At 49.1% G+C, this 22,916-nt stretch overlaps 1 protein-coding gene across 1 annotated transcript in view; it reads right to left on the bottom strand.

Annotated features, from left to right (window-relative positions):
* Positions 1-17,260, bottom strand: part of LOC110387432 — a 62,785-nt gene extending 45,525 nt beyond the window's left edge. Inside the window, exons 1-2 of the mRNA XM_021375558.1 lie at positions 16,633-17,260; positions 11,118-11,259 (exon numbers count right to left, since the gene is read on the bottom strand). Coding sequence (XP_021231233.1) covers positions 11,118-11,186 — 69 coding nt within the window. The 5' untranslated portion in view covers positions 11,187-11,259; positions 16,633-17,260. The remainder of the gene's footprint in view (positions 1-11,117; positions 11,260-16,632) is intronic.

The following is a 22,916-nucleotide window of genomic DNA, read 5'->3' on the forward strand; positions in this document are numbered from 1 at the left end:
ACAGCTGCTCTTTCCAGCAGACAAAGAGTTTACAAAGAAGCCCTGGGCTTCTCAGCACAGCATCCTAGGAGGGAGGGGATGAATGTCATCTCATGCACTCTGCTGACCAGCAGCACTGGCAGTGTCCCAGCAGCAGAACCAGGCTGCAGCTGGCTCTGTGCACCTTAGAGGGGCCACAGCTGCTTCTACAAAAGCACCTTGCAGCAGCTCTCCAAGTACAATCTAATTGAAACATGAAAACACACTACAGATTTTTTTTTTTCTTTTTAAAGCATACACAAATATTGTTCCTCCTTCTGGAACATCTGAACGTTCAGAATGAGAGCGCGGATCAATAATTCTTCTATTAGATAATTGAAACGCGCTTCTTGATTTACACTAATGCACTTGTTAAGCAATAAGTAATCAGGCCGTGGGCAGGTCTGCATTGGCGGAGCACAGATGTGATTAATGAGCAGGTGAGGGGCAGACAGGCTGCAGCTCCGGAGCTGACAGCAGCTTGGGGGAGTAACCTGTGCAGGCCATGCTCAGCAGGCCCCACACACGTGTCCCCAGCTTCCATCAGTGCAGGCACTGCAGCACCAGAGCTCCAGGCAGAGCAGCTCCTGCCCAAGGGGGAAAAGTGCCTCTAGACCAATAAATCATTCCTGGCTCAAAATGCATTGAAAAGTGCAGTTCAATTGTACGCTCCTGAGACATACGCCTCAATCAGCAGCGTGAAGCCAGCCATCCTTCAGCCTGGTCCTGTTCCAGCTCAGGCACAGTTAGTTCCATCAGCTGGGAGGCGGTGGGACCCATCTCGCACTCACTGGTGTGTTAGCTGGGGAGCACGCTCGTCACGCGCTGTTTCTGGTTGGAACTGCCTGCTGAGCCATGCAGAGCTCCCCAGGAGGAGTCACAGCATCACGCTTTTGCTCACTGGAAGAGGTGGCTGAAAACCCAGTGCCCCCAGGATCCTGCTTCGCCCACACCAGGAGTGGACGTGCCAGCCTGGATCTCCGTGACAGAGCTGCCTGCACGAGCCACTTGCAGCAAGCAAAGACCTTCAAAGGACGCTCCTGAGAGGCTCTGCCGAGTGCACCGACATTGACAAGGTTATGAAGATCAGCTCCAAAGAGCCACTTGAGCTGCACGGTTTCACCCAGGCCTCCCCTTTCCCTGTTTACCCAGCAGCTCGCCTGTAATCAAATTGGATAATGGAGTAAATCCCTTCAATTACACTTGTTAGAGCAGGGGACTGCTGACCGCAGAGCACAGCCCCCATTTCCCCGGGAGGACCGTGTACCCATCACCCTGCCACCGCCTCGCACCGATATAATGAGCACAGGCCAGCAGCTGGGGGAGAGAGGGAGGACAGTGACATTATTTTACTGCCCTCTGACTAATGATGTGCTAACGTGCTCAAGCACCGAGGTGAAGCTGCCAAGCAGTCATGGGAAGCGTAATTAATCCCTTGCTTATTAAAGTCTGCAGCATCTTGAAGCAGCGCCGGTGTGAGCTGTGCTGCCCACCCAGCCCCTCGCTGCTGCTCACATTGTGGAGAGAGCACAGGGCTCAGCTCGCAAGACGTGGTCTTTATGACATACAGTGTGAGCTGGAGGCGTGTGGCAGCGATGTCCAGCACAACCAGCTGAGCATCCATCCATTCCACCTGAGGAAAGGAGTTGAAGCACGTGGCTCCCTCTGACCATCGGGCTCAGGTCAGTTGAAAAGCTTGTCAGCACTTTGTGTTCTCCCCCACTCCCTTTCCTGCAGTAGGAAGAAAGGAAGGGGATTTCTCTTTTTGGAATGCAGACAGTTTTGCAGAACCGTAGCACTCCTGTCCTCCCTCTCACTCGTGTGCCTGTCCGTCAGCCCTCGAGAAAGTCCCTGTTTGCTCACAGCTCAGCATAAAAAGGTGCAAGAAATTACCCCGAGCAAACCAAGCGGGATGAACTGAGCCAGGGAACGCACACAGCAAGTCCGGCACAGCTCCCCAGCACAGGGGAACGGAGCAGCAGCTTGGAGAGCTGTCAGCTGCTGCCAAAGCCTGACTGGACACATTTCTTTCAGTCCAGTTCAGCTGCTGTGGCATATCCCTAAGCCTAATTGTGCAAAAATAAAATAAAATAAAGAGAAACTTTTCTTGTGCTTTAATGACCAAGTACTGTGAGCACACAGGGCTAGGGGAGCTCTTCACATGATCTGCTTCACGCCCACCACAAGTCAACACATCACTGCCTTCCCAGGTTCAGATCAGAAGTCAGGACGAGTCCCCACATCCACAGGAATGGGTGGGAAGGTCTCGTGTCTCAGCAAGGAAATGGGAAGGTTCACAGAAATCAAAAACAGAGAGCAGGAGGAGCTCTGGTTTACTTCCTAAGGGCACAGACCCTTCAGCTGAAACACACACATCTTAATGAGGAAATCCAGAAGCAGAAACAAGCAGCTCTGGGCAGCAACCAAGCTGCTGGTGGCAGGATTGGTCCCACCAAAGTCATGGCAAGCATTGCTCCGAGGCACAGCCCTCCTGCCAGCACCCTGCTGCTCCAGCCCTGTCAGCGGGGAGCGTGCTTGCAGGAGAGGGGCGAAGGCAGCTCAGTCATCCCCACTTAATGAAGATGCATCCATATTATTTACTCCTAACGTTAATTGGGACCTCAGCTAGAAAATATCGACACTGAAGTGATCCAGCACTGCGACACAAGGAAGCATGAAAGCAATAGAGGCACAGCAGTGGCACGCTGCTGAGCCCCTCGGTGCTGCTTCTTGGAGCCCTGAACACAACCAGGGGCCCTGAGAGCGGGATATTTCCCTGCAGGTGCCCTCAGGCAGGTCCTGGCCAGCCAGTGCCCCTCCTGCAAAGCTCCCAGCACCGAGCACCTTCCTGCCAGCCCTGCTTTCCCACCAAGTCAGGGGTTTTCCATCTGGGGTCTGTAAACAGGAGCAGTTTCATTGCTCTGCCCGTGACGGCTCAGGGGAACTACTTCTCATCCCTCTTCCAGGTGCTCCACACGGATTCCAACCTTCTGAATCTCAGGGCCAGCTCCTTGCAGAGCTTGAAAGGAGGCAGATTGCGTGTCAGCTGCCCTAAGCCTGCGCTAAGATAAATGAGCTGCAGTTCCATCTCACCTTAACAGCTCCTGCAGAGCTTTGCAAGGATGCAGAACAGCTGGAAACAGAAAACATCCTGCTGCTGCCCTTATTGCACTTCTTTGTGCTTTAGACTGTTACAGGAGGAGCTGCACGTGTAGCTTTGTGCATGGCACGGCTCCTCTGCCTGCTCCTGCCCCTTCGCACCAACCCAGATGGGTGAGCTCCCACACATTTCCCCAGGCAACCAACTACAGACAGAACTCGTTCTCCCTTTTCTTCTGGACACCCCCTGTGTGTCCCTTCCCCTTTACTGGATTCACTTCTGAAGTGCTTCTTACTGGAGATACGCATCAAATGGACAAGGGGTATAAGAGCGTAACATGAAATTGCTCTTATCTGCTGCACGCAACGATAAATCAGGCTGTGCTGCTGATTCCCTGTGAAAATCCACCTCCAGAAAGTCCTCACCAAGCGTCCTAATGCATTCAGGGAAGGCTGCTGGGGAGGGGGGATGAGGCGGGGGTCAGAAGAGCTGCCCGGTTTCAAGCATCTCCCAGCACACCTGTTCTCTGCTTGTTTGCTAATCTCTTGTGACCGATTGTTGAATCAGATCTTGCTTCCTGGCCACAGAAGCAAGAAACGGAGGAAAGGGAAAACAGAAGAGGGCATCATTTTGACAATAAATAGGACATCAATTAATTAAGGGAGCCCTCACCTGCACAAACAGCTCAAGGAAGAGCCATCGATACTCCCACGTGGCAGTATGGCCTCAGTGAGCACACATGCCTGGATTATTGCGATCCCCGGGGAGAAAAAGTGTTGGAAATCCTCAGCACAAAAAGGACAGCTGTCTCAATGTGGTGACAGTACGTCTCCTTTTAATTAATTAGTTGGTTTTATTTATTTATTTTTATTTAGAGAAAGAGAAAACAACTGTGACCGTAGCTTGAACATGTGTTTGATGAGAAAAGTCTACGGGATGACTACAGCTGTTAGCAGAGCAGATCTGAAGCCTCTACCCTGCCTCATCTTGTCTGGCCAAGAAGCAAGCACAGACCACCCCGAAATACAGCAGCTTCCCAGGATTTTAAAGCACTCAGCGCTCGCAGGAGGAGCATTACTCCCCTGTTCAGTACTGAAAGAGAGAACCGTGACTTTCTTAAGAGGAGGTCATTTGCCCAAGATCACGTGGAGGCCCCATCCCCTCAGCCTCTGCTTTACAGTTCCCCAGGTGCAGTGCTCCAGCAGGCTGCTGCTGAGCAGCTCTTGCCAGATCGCCTGATTTATAGCCCCCAGATGGGCACAGGGGGTACCAGGCAGGGACGGCTCCTTGCCCCACAGCTCCCTCTGCTACCTGCTCCAGCTACGCTCAAATTCATTCATCCCCGAGCAGAGGCTTTCAGGGCATCTGCAGCAGAGATTGACACCGTGCAAATGAAGAGTAAGTGCCTGGCTGCAGGCAGAGCCTTGCTGGGAGAGGCTGGAGTGGCTGTTGCCAGACTGATCCGAGGTCTGTGTGACCTTCGTTCCGGACCCATAGAGCTCTTTGGGGCAGGACTGTCTCTGTATGTCTACACCGACTGCCACAGCATGCGTCCTCTCATTCCCAGCACGTTACAATATTAATAGTGAATTGACAGATAGATGCCTAGTTGTTATGCACGGATTTAAATGGTATTCCTGGGCTAGTTCCAAAACACAGGTGGTGATTTCTGGACACTGGATACATTATCTACAGCAGAGCAAAAATTATAGTGATCAAGAAGAAAAAAGCATTATCATCCTTCCATCATTTCCCCTCTGAAAAAAACTCAACAGGTCAGCTGCTTCTAAGCCCGCCCTGATCAATCACCGCAAATGCTAAAAGCATTTAGGAGACATTCTCCTTTGAGCCATTTGTCAAGTGGAATCTGGCACTTTTTAGTCCTTTTATTACTTCTGCTTGTGAGAGAAATTCACTTGAAGCCAACGCTTAATGCAGTGAGAGAGCAGTACATATTTCTGAGGCAGAGATACCCATTATTCAGCTGTGTGCAGAGAGGATTTAACAAAGCCCTGGGCTGGAAGGGAGAGGGTGCCCCATGCCTCGACCTGCTGTCCTGTATGCACATCCCTTTAAATCTCCACTTCAGCCCAATGTAACTCCTATAAAAGGCATCAGAAGTGAAAAACAAAAGCATGGTTGTGAGGTGAAAGGAGATGCAGGGAGCTCAGCCTGCAGGATGCACCTGCTGGTCATCCAGCAGGCTCAGGGAGATGGTGCTGGGGCTCGGCCATCTATCAGCTCTGTGCCATGGGGCAGTGCCAGCAGACGGTGTCTCGATGATAGCTGCATGGGAGGATGGCAATCTGGAGCATCCTGCTGGCATTTCAGCTCCAGGCACCACCTCTGCTGAGACTGTTCCCATACAGTGGTATACACAGCCCCATCCCCCTAATGTAGCACCAGCTGCACCTGAATGGCCTCTAATGTGCTTTAAGCCTGGGGAACCAAGGCACAAAGGGATTAAAAGCACTGCCCAGAATCCACATGGAGGACTGTGTGCTAAAGATGGGAACTGAACTTTAATTCTGGATCAGAGCTTAGTGGCTTGTGTCAAGCCTTTGCTTGTTGCTCAGCACCTACTTTGGGGGCTGAGACTTTCTACTCCCATGCATTTATACAGTGCCTGGCACAGAGGAGTACCAGTGCTGCTACAAAACCAGCAGTTTTTATAATCCCCCAAAATTAGTATCATTGGACAAAAAGTGGGAGAGGAGGAACACCGCTCGCTCACGACTGCTAGGACCCTGCTCCTCTGCTCCCTTCCTCCTTGCAGCCCACTCATTATTTCCCAGCAAGGACACTTCTTTTTCTCTCCCTCACTTTTCGGGATCAGATGACATTTGAGTTGAGCTGATGAGACCTTTCGGGACAAGACACATGGCTGCGGTCGCTTTGGGCAACCAACTGCCAAGGCCTTTAGCTGCTCTCCTTTGATTTCCCTGCAACGTCAGCCTCTCTGCCTCGCTGCCTGCTTGAGCCCTGCTACCCACAGCGCTTCGCTTCCCAGAGGCCTGGGCTCGAGCGTGGGCTGCTCTGACCGTAGCCAGTCTCTCTCTCCCTTGCAGGAAAGGGGCTGATGTGTTCCTGGGGGGGCTGGCTGCTGGGTGCCATTGCTATGGGGAGGGGGCTGAGGGGCCCGCTGTCCTGCTGCGTGGCCCATGCTGCCTGTCCCAGCAGTTCCATTTCCATTCTGCAGAGCCCTGATCCGTGCCAGCTGGAGGTTTGGCTCACGGTATCTATTTCTGACCCCTTTGTTGCTGTGACCACTGAAACATTTTCCTTCTGTCCTGCTGTGATATTCCCCGAAAATGCTGACAAGTGTGATAAAGCCTGCTCTTGGGCATTGCTGTGTTAGCACAACGATACACGTCACAGATGGAGGCCAGTTCGTTTTTCCAAGTGTAAAACACTTCTGGCTTGTGAATGATTTCTGAACTGGAGTAGTTCTAATTAGTAAGGAACATTTAGGTCAATTACAACAGCGTACTGGTTACCCCAATTACTATTATTAATTGTATTTGATTGCACATTTGGAACTATTAAATACAGTATCTCTAGGGTACCTGCACAGACCCTTAACTCAGCAGAAAACAATGGAAAATGTTTAACACAGAGAAATGGCCAGATAACGCGAGGCTGGGATTCACATCGCCCCATCCATCATCTATCTACCATGCACATGCCTGGCTGAGCAGCACGTGAGGCAGAAAGGACTCGTCTGCCTTCAACCTCTATTCTCTCTGGGCTAAAGTCTCCTTCCATCACTTGCCCTGTGTACTCCGGGGCCGCTGAGCTCACTCTGCTGGGCATTACTATGGCACGTGGCCAGCACCACGGCAGGGCAAGGGGATGGCAGAGCTGAGTGGTGAAGGCAGATGCTGCCCCGTGCATGTCCCTGGCACCACGGACATCTCAAATGATCAAAACTGTCTGAGCAAAATAAAACCCAGGGATTCCCCATGTGGGGAAGGCTTGAGTGCTCGCTTTCCCAGGGCTCCACAGGCTCTTTCATTCACTCCTACGGAGCCAGAACTTCATGCTGCTTCCAAAAAAAAAAAAAAATTCACTTTGAAGAAGTGCTTCTGCGTCCTACAATGTTAAACTGCTAATGGGAAAAGAAATGTATTCATCGTTCCATGTATAAAAGTAGCCTTGGAGGAATGCAGATTGTATTTTCCCTCTGCAAACATTCGATCATCCCGATAAAATAGCGGCCCCACCTTTCCCACCAGCTTGATAAATCACGGGGAATGGTAATAACAAGTTTATTGTTGTCATGATGATCGTTACGGAGAGATTTTATGGTGTGCTAGAGAGATGGGGGTGCTCGTTTATAGGCGTGCGGTGCCTTCTGAAGGACTGTGGGACTCTGTAAAACTCAACTTACTGCTAAGTTTCTGATTTAAAAAGAAAACTATTCTCCTGAATCAGACCCCATCTCAGTCGTGATTGCATTCAGCGATGCTGCAGCCCCTCTGGCAGCTGGGAGCATCCACAGTGAGCAGAGAGCTGCTGCAAGTCGTGGCAGTGAGGTTGCTCTGGTGTTGCACGGCCCTGTGGTGGCAAAGCACTCCCAAACCTGAGTCACGTAACCAGACTGCCCCGACCTCTGCTTCCACATTTGCTGCTGTTAATTACAGCTGCTGACAGGATTTGAGCTTAGGGCAAAGATCAGGGCTGCGTTACACAAGTTCTGGGTCACACTCAGCGAAGGAGGCAGTTCTTGCCCAGAAGAGCTTTGGCTCTCCCATGTACCACTTCAGGCAGAGCTTGTACTTATCTCCCATATCTGTATAATCCCAGGACCCTGCAAGACACAGCCAAGGCCCTGGAGGATGCCTGCCTCTCACCATGCTGGTACCCAGGCAGCATCCACCCCTCGCTTTCACATTGCCTTATGCACGCCCCAGCATCGCCTACCCACGGCTTGCTGGCATGACTCTGCGCCTGGGTTCCCTCACAACAGTTTTGCAGCTTCAAAGCCTCTAAGCAGATGCTGTCTGCTGCCCCGTATCAAAAACAAGGCCAGGGACTGCCAGGCCAGAAGGCATGGCAGCAATTTTGAGCGATGACTTTAAGGTGTACGCACTGCTCCTGGAGCTCCATCTCCCTGGATGCAGGAGCTCTGTATTGCTGCACAGAACATCTTTTCTCCCCTCCCCGTAGGCCCGATGACAAATTAGCATTTTGCCCTCTGGAACGACTCCGTATAGCGAAGTGCATGTATCTTAACACTTGGACATGAGTTTTGTTTTATTGGAAATCCCCCGTGCTGCTTTAGGGCCAGCTCTGCAGACCAGGCTGACAATAAAGCGGGAGCAGCGCTCGCAGAGATGCTCAGCAGCAACTTCTGCCAACTCAGCGCTTTGTAAGAAAGCACTCAGCATCTGGCAGGATTGAACTTGTGCTTTTTTTCTTTCAGCTCTCCCACCTCTTTTTTTTTATGGTATAAATTAAGTTTAATACCACAGCAAGTGTGCAAAGTTTTCCAGGGCAGAGCAAGCTAACAGAGTGCTGTAATGCAAGAGCAAGCACCCTGCCCATCCAGCTTCTTTCCTTTTTTTTCCATGTTAATGCTTTATCTTTTCCAAAATTACCACAGTGCTTAAACCTATTAATACCGCTTTCATTTAAAAAGAAAAAATCTTTGAAAGCTTTGCTTTGGGTTTAATAAGTTAGACAAAAGAGTTATCCCAGCAAGCCGGCTGAAGGGCACCCTGGGAATGGAAACATCCCCAGCTATTTGCAGTGTGCTGTTACAGGCACAGAGCTGGAGATGGGCGCTGGGAAACAAATGTTTCTGCATGAAGAATGTAGAAATCCCACATTCTGCATTGTAAATGTCCATAACTGACCGGGAAGAAATTCGAAAGATCATTTGGTTACAGTGTAAAGCACTTCCACAGAAAGAAAAGATCAGGTACTAAGGGCAAAAACAAGCACAGAGAGAATCTCTTGTTGCGAATTAAAGCCAGACAAATAGGAATGCAAAATGAGACTAGCATTTTTTAAGTAATGGTGATTAATTATTCAAACAAGCTGGAAGCGGGAGCTTCTTCATCACTCGGTGCCTCCCAAACTAGACCCAGATCTCTTTGAAAAATACGCATCACACACAGAAGTTGTGACCAGGAGCAAGGTAAGCAAATGGCATTCCATCAGTTAGATGATATCATCTCACAGTCCCTTCTGGTCCTAAAGACCACACGCAGGATGGTTCTGATTTCATCCTGCTACCTCTGCTGGCACAGCCACAGCCAGGCAGTGCCCTCACCAACAGCTGTGGCCATTTCAGATGCTGCCTCCTTCAGCTGCTCTCCCTGCAAGGGGAAAACAATCCTCCCAGCTTGGGCTGTGAAAGAAACCAGATACGGGATTTCCAGTTCCCTTCCAGCAGCAGAGAGATGTCTGCAGTCCCCGCTGGCAGAGCCCTGGGATGCTCACTGCAATGGAGGAGCACGGACAGGCAGCGAGCAGCCTGGGATGAGGGGGAACCACCTTCTGCTGGTGCTGCTTGCTGGAGAAGAGGAAAGCCAGCAGAAACAGAGCCCTCCAGCTGCCACCGTGCCCGGCACATGGCAGTTATCACTTTCAGGCACTGTTCAAGCAGTTCCATTAACTGTGCTCACACGTGGTTTGTCATTGCTCAGGAACGGAGGCAGCTTTAGAACAGATTATTGCTCTCCACATCAAATTAGCAACTGGAGTTTGGATGCTCACTGGCAGGAATATCTTTGCATCTTTTATATACTCCTGGGTGGCTTCTCCCTGAATCCAGATATCACGTCATTTGTTTAACTTACTGAATAAAGTAATTAATACTAGGGAGTTCTGACTGCTTGGCAGAATATACCGTTACAGCTAACAAATTTTATGTCTTTAGGCTTCACAGTAGAATTTGATTTAATTTGTCCCAAGGTTAAGAAAGACAGGCAGGAAATTTGATGGCTCCGGACTCAGTGCAATTTATCATCTTCGCCACGTGGCGCGGACAGGCACCGCTTTCAAGTTAAGACAGTGGTAGAAGATCACCCCATTGTCTTTGTTTTAAACTTGAATTCATGCATCATCAGACACCATTTGTCCAAAATACACCACATCTCCCAGCTGCTGGGAAGAAGAGACAATGATGCAAGCACTTATCCCCAGAACTGGCACGCCTTTAATGCATTTTGGATGAGGACCCCAGCATTTTGGGATTAGTTAATTAGATGACTAAGAGCTACACAATCCAAAGGAAAGGCAGGGAAGCATCGTTAGGACTTAAGCAGTGCACTTCCCTCTGCTCAGCACTGGGCTTGGGGGCAATGAGGCTAGCAGAACTGCAAAAACTAGCACAGCGATGGCCTGACCAGGATCTCATGGAGCAACGAGAAGGAACCAAGTGTTTTCTGCTCTGTGATCCACATACCCGACCAACAGGTCACATTCAGTTTCCAAACCATGGCCTACATCATTGTAACGCCAGCTTCTGAGAGGACATGTATGAGGCTCTGGCTTGTGAATGGCATTATGCAGCAATTATGTACCAAAAGAGCTCCCAGATGTGCAGTGAATGTGGTTAACAAAATGTCCCAGTTTATGGCATTTTCTCCCTCTCTCTCTCTCTCTTTTGTCATCGTCCTTTAGAATGTGAAAGTGAAGAATAAAGCTCTATTCTTAGAAACAAGCCCAGGTCCTAAAAAGAGAGCAAATTAAGCGTGGAGATTTTCTAGGCAGAGGGAAATGGCACACTGCAGGCCAGCCCCAGCTCTGCTGGCCAGAGCCACCTCCCCAGGACGATAGGAGCAGAGCAGTCCCTGTTGGAGCAGCACCCAGCTGCAGCACAGCAAAGCCAGTGCAGGACCAGCTGCCAGAGAGCAGGGTTACCTGCCCCATGCCCTGCACGTGTCTGATGGAGGGCTGAATTTGACCCTGCCTTATCTTTGTGACAAACAAACAAACAGTCACGTTGCCAGTGATTCACAGCATACATTGAAGGGCATGAGCCACTTACTTGTGAGATCCTCCTAAAAGTTAATTCCGTTCTGAGGGTTGATTTCTGCACCGTGTTTCCACTGCACATCCCGCCTGCGGCTTCATACGTGAACGTCCAGATGAGATGGAGCTATTTGTCATTATTCCAAGTTGGCAAGAAGCTGGGTGGAAAACAAGACGCCAGCATTACGAAATGACAGGAAGTCAGATGGAGTTGTCTGAGAAGTTCAGAGAACTGGGATGACAGAGACCACAGATTCTACTGCAAGATCTGATCTAATATCACTCATCCTTAAATCCACATCCTCTAAGACGTGGGGCTCGACTCCCTGCTCCCTCTGCTGGCCCAGCTGCCTGACCTGGTACCCAAGTGCCAGCAGTAACTCGTCATCATTTGTCTCCCAACCAAAAGTACAAACATTTCACCAGGAACTGCAGCTCTCTAATTCACGTTTGTGCCAGGACCATCAGTGCCCAGGATCCTGGCTCCAAGCGCTTACGTTGCCCTGCTCAGGCAGCTTCTAACGTGATTTATTCTAAGGATGACAAAAAATGATTATTGCTGATCACATAAAATAACTATCTTCCTAAGCACCTGACACTTTAAATCTAAAAACGTGCAAAGGAAAACCCAGATCCTCAGCAGAGACACAAACCCTCAATCAAGCAGGCGGTTTGGGACACAGGGGCCCATTACTGACGATGTCAGGAAGGCTCCAACGCAGCAGCCTCTGTGCCCTCTCTGCACATTCCTGCAGCTTACCCAGCCTGGCTTGCTGCCTCTTGGCCTTTCCATCTCACTTAGTTCTTCCCCTCATCATATTTAGAGGCTCTTTGGGATACAAACAGCTCTGATTTGTATGTACAACCACCCAGAACAAGGAGGGCTTGGATGCTCAGCCCCAACAATAAATAATAGTTAATGTAGTCCAAGCATGACTAGCCAGTTTCTACCTAAAAATGTCAATAAAGCAGGGCCATATTGATGCAAAGAGACATAAAATGTGAACTCCTTCAATACATGCACTTATTTGTCTCAGTTTGTGAGGCTACGAAGGAAAGAGCTGTTAGCAGAGAGTAGGATTTTATTAGCATCATAAACCCCAAGAGCAAAGTTTGTGTCACAGAGAACTGCACATACATTTGAAGACTTAATTTATATTCTTGACTCCTTTTTTTCCCCTTTTCTTTTTTCTTTTTTTTTCCAAGCAGGGATACATCATTATTTAAAATAAAGACTAAAAGACCCTGTACGCTCTTCGGGTGAGAGGATGTTCATGCAGAAGACAAACCTAGATCCTACTGACATCCTGCCCATTAGAAAGAGTTCCATACCATAAGTACGTTAACCACCAGTATATACCACCAGTAAATATCTACAAGGAGGAGTGGCTTTTGTTGGCTTCCCATGAACAGGGCTCTCAGTGATGAGCAGCAGACCCTCAGTGGGACACAGGTGGGAGCTGTGCACTGAGCTGAGCAGCCAGCCCTGCCACAGCTGGCCCCGCAGAGACCCAGAACTCACTGAGAGCAATTCAAAATCAGGGCTCAAAGCTCCTCCAGCCCTCGGTCATTCTCCTCACCTCTAACAGCACCCCCATTTCATCTGGCGTTTTTGGAGATGGGTCAGGTTTTTGATGACGCTAGGAAATAGATATTGCAATACAATCGCAATCAACCACTGTTAATCAGGAAATTACAGCTTTCCATGCATTACAAAGCCTTTAAGCACCAGCTGCTTATTCTGGTGTATTTATGCAGTAACAATTCTGCAGAGCAAGTTCTACGTCTATTACAGAGCCGTTAAGTCTCTGTAAATATGGCTTTAATGACCAACGAGCATTTATTCGGGATTCTGTAGCCTGCCTGTTCCAGGGAAGTGAATTAAACACGTAGGTGAGTGCTGCAGGCACAGCACCAGGAGCTTGATGACAAAAGAAACAGGCTGCACAAGGAGCCGTGAGAAAGCTGTTGTGCAGGGCAGTGGATAACGGTGAGCAGCGTGGTGCAGCTTGCCGGCACGCTGTGCCTGCTGCCCATCGAGTAGGAAAAGTGTTTGCAGCTCCGAGCAGCAAGGGGAGGCCAAGTGCCAGGCAGAGCACGGACACAACGCCCTGTGAGTGCAGGGGAAAGTGCTCCCTCGCTGCTCATGAGAGCAGGGCCTGTCCCCACACCCGGGAGGGCTGCAGGGAAGGGAACGATAACAGGATGGGATTCTTCCTTCCACCTCGACACTGCATCGCTCCTTTTAGGTACCTAACTGATGGAAAGCGTTGTTTCTTTCTGTTTTCCTCCACCTTTGAAACCGCAGCTTCTTCCCTGTTTTTTCTTCCATTTCCCAGCTTTTCGCCTTGCCCAGCTGCCCCTCTCCAACAGTAATTAACTCTCTCCATCAGCCAGGGAAGCGTTTTAAAGTTCTGGCAATTTCGTTTTCTAAATGACACCACAGGAAACGACGAGAGGGGGGAAAAAAAATTCCATCAGAAGGGTTCTCAAGAGTTGCTCCTCTGCAACACCATTAGCTGCCTCTCCCTGGTGGAAGGCAAACTGCTGCCAGGACCGCAGACTGATCCCACGCTCACCGGCCGCGTTTACAAAATAATTAACTGCAAGAGAAAGGGAAGAAGAAAATAAACAAGCACGCGAGGCTGTTAGGCTGCACTCTCCACTAACGCTCGTTCCCAACAGACCCACGTTTCAAGTCGTGAAAATATGGAGTGCTTCAGAGCGTGGCTGAACAAAACAGCGACCGCCACTGGGTGACCCAGAAAAACAGACGAGTAATGAAGTTGTCTTCCTCGCGCTTCGGGGCTGAGCACGACGCAGCCGGCTCGGCAGCCTTAAAAGCAGGACATGGGAGGGAAAACCCGAGAGCGACATCCGACAACGATAAGTCAGAGTGCTCCTTTTAATTACAAACTGGACCAAGTAAATTAGAAATGCAATTACCATGCCATTCACTGACAAGGAATTCAAAACGCTCGAGCTGTCAGTTGCCCAAATTAACTGGAGGAGATAATGGGATTTCAGGGAGCCATCCTGCACCCCAGTTTAACTGAAAATGTTGAGGTCTGAAGGGAGGCCAGGGCTCTGCCTCAGAGGGACTGATCCACCTGCATGCCTGCAACCCCCATCAGGGGACATGCCTCCATCCTTGGGGTCTTAAATCTAACCAGCATTGTGGGAATGGGATTCCAGCTACAGCACCAGTGCCATGCAAGTCTGTAGGCACAGCCCCGCAGCTCTCTGGTTTGCAATAGTCATCAACATTGACAGCAAACCACATAGCCTCACCTTAAACAGCCAAAGGACCACTGCTTATTGGGACACTCCTGTCTCCAGGTAGGCCAGGTGCTGTGCAGCTCCACGAATGGAGACCCTGCAGCCACTCGAGGACGTCTCAGGTTTGGCATGACAAAACTAAGAGCAAGAGCCGAGCTGCTGAGATCCCCCCGGCTCACAGCTTGCTCCTCGAGCAGATAACCCCTCCAGCCACAGACTGTTAAATCACATTCCTCCATGCTTCTCCTAAAGGGTCAATAGTTTGCATCTCTCATCCTCCCGACCTCACCCCATACAGATAACGCAGGTACCCATGGGTCACCGCTCGCTGGATGGCAGCCAAGGAGCTTTCCCAGCAGATCAAAAGCCATTAAAGTTCATTTCAATATTTATTTATAATCCTCCTTCCTGAAATGATAAATATTTAATGCTACGCTCTGATAGGAAAGCAAAAACCATGGGCAGGACCAGCCGGGCAGCGAGCTGGAGGTGGGGAATGGACTGAGATCAGCCCGAGAGGGAACTAAACCCACCCGCAGGATTCCTAATGGTGATTTAGAGCCACGCATCCGATTCCTGACGAGTAACAAAGGATTCTTGATGTGGATTCTGTTTTCCAGGGAGAACCATTTAATAAGTTTCACTCAGGAAGTCTCTGTTCCCAATAAAGACTTAACAAAGTTAATTAGACTAAACAGTAATTATCATGTCTCTTCATTGTTCAATTATCTTGCTGAACTGGTGTTTCCTGATTAATTTTCTGATTAAAATGTATTAAATTGAAAAGCGCTCGCAAACACGAGATGACAGGTTCCCTCCGTCGCAGCAGGATTTCCGGAGGTGGGGGCTGGCACCCCTGCACCCCCAGCCCCTCTCACCCACGGCCGGAGCTCAGACTGAAGGCACAAAGCTCAGAGAAGAGGAGCCAGCGCTCAGCACACTGCACAACCACTCCGTAGGCCTCTCATGCACCAACCAGGTTTGTTGTTTCACCAAGTTGCTGTGCACGAGCTCCTGGTGGGATCAACGAACCCTATGGGTGACCTTAGAGAAAGTTCAGACCCGCAGCATTTTGCAGTTGGTGGCACTCCTGAGCCCAACCAGCAGCGCTTCCCTGAAGGACTGATTTAGCATTCACTCTCAGCAATCCACTGATCGCTGGCATTTTGATCATTCCTCTTGATACCATTTGCATACCTTTTATAAAACAAATCAGAAAACGGGATTAATTTTTCTTTCTTCACTTTACCGTCACCTGTGGCTACAAGGAAACAAACAAATTCATTCTCTCCTTCCCCAAATCCTTGTGATTAGGTTATTAGAGCCCAAGACTTGCTATAAATTATTGAAAGGGCACAGCTGAGCCCAGTTCCCCCGGTGGGTTTATTTTGCCTTCCCCAAAGCTAGTAATTCTGGATCAAGTCCCATCTAGCACGGGACAGGAAAGATGAGCATTGTGGGAGCTCCAGGATGACTAACACCAAAATACTCAGCTCGGAATGAACCTGCAGCTCAATGCATGGGAACTGGATGCTCTCCGCAGGCAATCCAGAGGCACAAAGAGGTTTCTTTTCTTCCTGCTTGCACCTCTGGAAACTCAGACACAGCCCAGAGCTGCAGGTGAGGGCAGCCCAGGCTCCGCACAGCGCTGCCGCAGGGGCTGGGGCTCGCAGCCCTCGGTCCCCGTGCTGGAAGGCATCGCTCCTGGATGTTCGTTCTTGGTCTGGAGCAGGGCGTATAGATGAATGCAGAACAACACGACAGGTTGGGGGTTTCTGTCGCATAATGTGTTGTCTTGGTCTATTTTAAGCCACGCACATAAAGACTAAAGCTGAGATCCAGATAAGGAGTTGACTTTGTTTATGATGTACTAAGCCTCTGAAAAGAACTGCAGCTCAGCTCAGAATAAGCATCCATCCACGAGCTAACAGCTTACACCTCCAGATAAAACACGGCAGAGGAAGCATTCACAATAGCTTCATCAAACACAGTTACACTGAAACTGCTTCTACAAACATCTGACTTTTGCCACAGGTGTACATTCATTCCAAAGGCCAAGACAAAAAATAGAAGACTAATAGCCCGACTAGTTCGGGTTCTCTCTTTTTTTTTTTTTTTAATAATCATATAATCACAAGTAATGAATCAAAAGTGCTCCCTGGCTCCCAAGCTATCATTTGGCAAACAGCTACAATTATAAAGCCCAAACCTAATGACTACATTTTAACATAGCTCGGTGCATAGTAGCTTACAGTGCCATTTATCCTGCGTCGGGCTGAAAGGAGATGTCCGCGGGGAGTTAGCTGTGAAATGTTTGATTTCAAAAGCCTGCGGCAAGTCGATTCATGTCTATTTAATTTTTCCAGGCAGTTTCACTGGAATGTTGTATATAAATCAAATACCCGCCCAGCAGCAGAGACATACCAAGTTGTGGAAATACTGTACGGTTTTAATTAAACTACATGCACAAATCAGGCAGTAACGAAGGTGGAAGGAGAGAGAGGAAGAATTGTATCACCCCAGATAAGCTAATATTTTCACGCCGAAAAACAAATAACCATTTACTGCGAGAAGTCTGATCCCAAAAGCAGTGTTTTGTCATTGCGTTGATACTCGTAATCAATTCAAACCTGGATGAAACCGTGCTTGTGCACAGAAAACAGTGCAGTGGAAGTTCATTAGGCCGTGGTAGCTCAGCCTGGGCCATGCTCCAGCTCCTGCCCAGCCCCTGCCTCTGTGCTGCTGACAGTTGCAGGGCGTTATCAGTAAGCAGCGCTCTGCCCGTGGTTATGAGGCCATGGTCCAGGCTGTCCTGCCTGGAGGGCAGCAGTGCACAGCCAGCACGAGGGGGGAAACTCAAATCCCCATGCAGGAACCTATCAGCCCTGGCCAGCTCTGTGTCTGCCGGAGCGGGGATGGACACAGCCAGGGAGCCCAGCAAGTGCGGGATGGGATGGAAGCAGCCATGCAGCCGTCCCTCGGTGCAAGGCCAGACTTTCTGGAGCGGAGCTGTGGATAAACAATGTCTGCTCTTTGCTGCCAAGGGACTTGGCTCTTGAAGCTTCGGCGGCAGGGCTGAGCCTTGAATATTTTCTGTAGAGAAGACGGAGGGTTCTAGAGAACCCATACGCATCAGTCCCTTGTTCTACCTTCAGTGCTCAGCTGAATAAGTCATTAAGCAGTGTACATTTACTTCCCCTCTTCTCACACCCTATAAAGCAGAAAAACAACCATGCCTAATAACTAATAGGCATTGCGAGGATAAACACATCAGATAGCAGACACTAAGATAATGGGCTCTATAAATACCTTGGATAGATAGAAATCTCCTTCCCTATCTAAAGACCAGGGAAATATGAAAGTTGTCTACTTGAAAAGCAAAGTAATACACTTAAATAGCATTGAACAATTAAATCATTGCCTTCAATTGAGAAATTATGCTTGTGCTTACAATGCATCTAGACTAAAATAGGTTGAAATGCAAAGGAATTGCAGTAACAAAAGTATTGCAGCAACCAACTGATACAAGAAGCGAAACGCGTCATGCATTGCATGAGGCAGTGGGTGGGGAAACCTCTGCCCCTCTGCACATCGACTCAAAGACATCTCCTGTGCTACAGGGACCCATTAGCTCCAATTAAGGCCACAGCATCCCGGGTCCTGTGAGGTTCTGCGGTGCTGGAGCTGTAATGAATTCTGCAGGGCTTTTCTCCTCCTTTTCCCCACCTCAATCACTCTCAACTATTGGGCATGAATAATACAATAATGTGTTGCCTGGTGATTGTTGTTGTTGTTGTGTTTTCCTTTACAAATGCATTCAGGGAAGGAAGCAGGCTAGAAACTGCCTGAAGGAATTGCTTGTTTAATGGCTACCAAGGGGCTGAGGTTCTGCCAACAAAGATGCTCCATAGGCTGACTGCAGCCCAACCCAGGACTGCCTAAGAGATGCCCCCACAGAGCACTCCTTACACCCCCAGAGCACGTCCCCCCACGCACTGCGGTGCTGGGAGGGAATAGAGGCTCTGGCTTAACCTGGAGCATGTAACTAATGCTGCTGTGCAAGGTGCTTCACCACCTTTTACTACAAAAACAAATAGGGCTGTAAAAAAGGAAAAGGCTCTCATAAAAAACACGCTATTGAAACTGGGAAGGTTTTTCTTCCTACTCTTGAAGAGAAGGCAGCTCAGCCCCCAGAATGCTTCTAGCTGGTGATATGGAGTGGGGCCAGGTTGTCTTCCAGGTTAGGTTTGCTCCCAGCAGAAAGCAAAGCTCTTTCAGCTTTTGCCTCTCTGCAGCAATAAGAACACAGGCAGCAATCCCCAAAGAATGCTAAAGAAGCACCCTTCTCCCCATTGGAAACGCCTGGTCCTCTCCTGTAGAAGCATGCTGGCCCAGGAAGAGTGCATTAAAGTATTCAATTCATTGAATCCACTCAGAACCCAGTGCAGTCTCCAATGCGACTGATCACCAGTCCCAAATTCTCTTCTTGGGCCAGTTACCAGCTGGCCCAAAAGCCCCAGTTTCAGCACGGCTACCTCAGATATAACAACGAAGGCGACTAGCAAGGAATTGGATGCTGGCTCCATCCCTTGCACTTCTTAAACTGAGTCACGCTGCAAGCTATCCTGAACAGAAGGGCCTCAGTTTCTGACCTGCACAGAGCTACACCCTGACACTTGTCTAACTGCCTGCTTGGCAATTGCAAGCTGCACTTTGAGGGGCTGCCTCTCCCTGTGCACGATGCAAAGAGCAATCTCAGCTGTAGCCTTTTGAGAACAGCAATACAGATAAATAGCAGAACTGAACACTATCAGAGGGTATTTACCCCTTCAATCTAATAGTGTTGCTTTGTACAGGCATGATGCACTTAAATACAGACAGTGAGATGCTGTTGTGCTGCTGTGCTTCAGTAGTGAAGAATGGAAAAAGCAGTACAAGCAGCAATATTCCAGGTCCAAGCTGATCCCATCCAAGGGAGCCATTAAGAACTGGAATACTTCAGTAAGAAACAAAACCTCAAGGAATAAATGTTCCTGGTGTATTTAATGATGAACCAGCCTCCGGTGTATGCAAAGAGCAAGGCAATTAATAAAGTATATTTAGCATGCTAAGCTGAGGTATGCAGCTCCCACAGCAGCTGAGATACAGCAATTTAAATAACATTTATCTCACAGATCAGCCCGGCTGTGACTGCAGCTGCTGAGCACTGCTCTGCCCATCAGGGGGGCACTCATTCCCTGCTGCACCTGTCCTGGTTTGGGGCTGTAATGCTGCTCATACAGCCCAGGTGCCTCCAGCGAGGAGACCCTGAGAGGCTGTGGGCTGTTCCCTGCTTTGTGCAGCCTGGAAACATGAAGGGAGCAGATGGAGCTTTTCTTCCCCTGCTCAGTCTCCACCCAGACTCAAAATCAAGGACTGAAGATGCCTTTTCCATGAAAAGATGTAGTGATGTTCTGCAAGCCGTGGGATGTTACGGAGGTGAAGTGGTCACGGTCTCATGAAGCAACTTGTTAAAATTTCTGGAATGCGAATCCGCTAAGAACACACAGACTTGAGTATCACAGGTGTGCAGTGGTAGGTATCTGAATAAAGGATAAGAACCCAAAGCCCCTTAAAGGGATGTGAAACTCTTGGCCTTCATTCTTGTATTGCCACACCGGTTGTGTCACAGCACCCAAGCAGACAGCAGCTACCCAGTGCTGCTCCGCAATGCAAACCCTTCCAAGCACAAAGAGAGTAAACTGGTTTTAAATATACACAGAGAGAATAAGAATAGTCAGCGTTATTTCTAGTGAGAAGTGTGGGGCATGATGATAAACCTCATGTTTCACTGCTGAAAAGACTTTAATTATGAAGATCTGGAGCAAAACCTGTGTGAGTGGGTTGTTCTGCTGTTGCTGGTCCTGCTCACCCTGCAAGGAGCTGAGGCTGGTGCAGAGGGAACACGGAATCAGATGAGCACATTTCCCTCCAAGAGGTCCCACTTTCTACCTCTGAAGCAATGACACCAGCTGCCCCACACAGACAGAAAATGCCACGATCACCGCACAAGAAAAATCACATCCATGGTTTTTCCCCCCAGTTTTCCTCTTCAGCAAGCCGAACTCGAAGCCTTCAAATGCTGTTTGTACAAGATTTTTTTCCTAACTTTTACCATGAAATATTATTAGTCTTTATGAGAGTAGTTGGGACCATAGCTGTCTTTGAACAGATGAAATGTTTTTACTCCCTTTGAACTCACTTGCTGACTATGCCCAGCCTGTGGCCACCCAGTTTTGCACTCGGTGCCTGGCATTCCAGTCTCAGGGATAAAAGAAGCCGGTTAAAAACAAAATTAATGCCCTGTACAGAAGGCTGTACTGCAACCTCTGAATCAAAGGAGCAAATAAAGACCTGTGCTAAGCAAAATCTGTATGCAAATGATAAGTTACACTTCCGAGACTTGACATAAGTGTTTCAGCAGGAAAACATTAGGAAATCATGTAGAGAGCCTGACTCTGCAAACAGACAAACGTTTGGAATACACACCTTGAGGGTCACTGCTCTGTTGTCATTTTAAAGCATCGGGTGGCCCTCAGCTCGGCAGCCCCAAATACAACGCGAGGAGCAGCTGCTCTTGGTGGAGGAGGTGAAAGCCCCCACAGCCCCCGTGTTCACGGCATCACAGCACAGTGCCCACCATGGGCAGCACCAGATGCCCTGGGCCTGGCACCATGACACCCCTGTCCCTGCAAAGCCAGGTGTGGGTGCTTCTCTTTCCAAGCCATCTCTGGAAGCAAATGTTTGCTGGTCTCAGGCTTCATGGGCAGCTGATAAAAGAGAGCTACAGACCCAGCCACGTCCACATGTGCCTTTTATAGCAAGCCAATACTCGCAAATGCTTCTTCTCCCCCTGAAGTCTTTTCCTCAGCTCTCCCTGGCACTAATAAACAATCATCTTTCTCATGTTAAAACCAGTCCTGCAGCACTGGCTATTGCAGCTTGCTGCTGACCTTAGCCCCCTGCTCCCCTAGATCTAACAAAACTATTAGAGTTCCTTAGAAACTGTAACAAAACATCTGTTTCCTTTATAGCAGCTGCCACCTGGAGAATACAACCCAAGCCAAAGCTCCCCTGACCTGAATGCTGCCTGTCTGCAGGAACGGCCCCATTTCTAATAGCAGCCATAAGGATGCTTGGCATTTCAGCAGCTCTTAAAGTGCACTGCAAACACCGCAGCGGCCCCGCAGCCCCAGCACGTGAGGATGGCTCTTCTGAGAAAGGCACGTACCCGTAGGAGGGGGCCTGGGAGGGAGGAGTCTGTGTAGGAATTAAAGCTTCAGCAATGGGAGAGAGAAGAAAAAGGAAAAACGTAGGAAAAAATATCGACTGCTCTATAGCAAACAAAAGCTGCTATAGATTAAACAAGCAGACAATGCATCGCCAAGCTGCTCATCACAGTGCTCTGGCAGATAGACAGCAGGCTGAAATAATTAACAGCGTCCCAGCACAGCCGAATAAGTGACCGTATGCGAGCATTGACAGAATTGTCCTCTTTTTGGTGGCAAGTTGCAAACTGTGCAAGTCATCAACTCTGAGTCCGAAGATGGAAGCAGACACTGTTTGCTGCCTGCTCCTGCAATGGAAAGGACAGATCTTCAGAGGAGTGCGGATGCATTTGGGAGGAAGCTGTCGTGGGAAGCCCATGAGATGTGGTCAGCTTTTAGCACAGGGCTGTAGCAAAGGCTTTGTCACCCTGACAGCCAGGAATAAAAGGCAGAAGGGCCCGAATGGCCGCAGATAGATGGGCTCGAGCAAAGTAACTCCTTGGCACTGGAATGGCAGCAGTGGTACAGAGTGGGAGCTGCTGCAAGGTCACAGACATCAGCACAGCCACATACAGGAAAGCATGCTTAGTCCTTCCTTGTGTTGGCTCCCTGATTTTTTTCCACAGGCATTGTATTTACTCATAGTGTTTTCCATATTGACATCCATTAACAACTGCACTTGAAATGGCTGAAAAAATATTGCACAGCAAGCCAAGGAAGTCTCTTGGAGATACTCCAGACTGGCAGAGCTGAGTTAAAATGCAAATCCAGATTGACTCTCCGGGGGCTAGGCCAGGCATAAATCCACAGCAGCTCTATTAAGGGGGCTCCCAGTTCACAGAACAGAAGATTTGCTTCAGTTCTGGGGCTGATCTTGATTTTATGCAAACTGAACAGAAAACAGATTCCAGTCCCTTGAGGTCAAAGTCTTCTGGACTTTCGTATGCTTTCCTTCTACATCATGCACGTAACTCTCCCATCCTTTGTGGTTTTGTTTCAAGTGAAAGAAAGCACCACTGTCAGCCTAACAGCCAAACACAGCATTAAACTCACCTGCTGCCTGATCACAAGAGCCAGCCTGAGTGCCAGACAGGACCACACAAACACCTTCAGCTGCAATTAGAGGGGAGACAGGGGAAATGCTGGAGCTGTAAATATTCATCTTGCCTCCAGAGCCTCCTCTGCTAAAGGCTGCTTGAGATGAGACAAGCAGGCTGTAACCGACAGAG

This window comes from Numida meleagris, chromosome 22 (assembly GCF_002078875.1).
Source record: "Numida meleagris isolate 19003 breed g44 Domestic line chromosome 22, NumMel1.0, whole genome shotgun sequence".
Taxonomy (NCBI): domain Eukaryota; kingdom Metazoa; phylum Chordata; class Aves; order Galliformes; family Numididae; genus Numida; species Numida meleagris.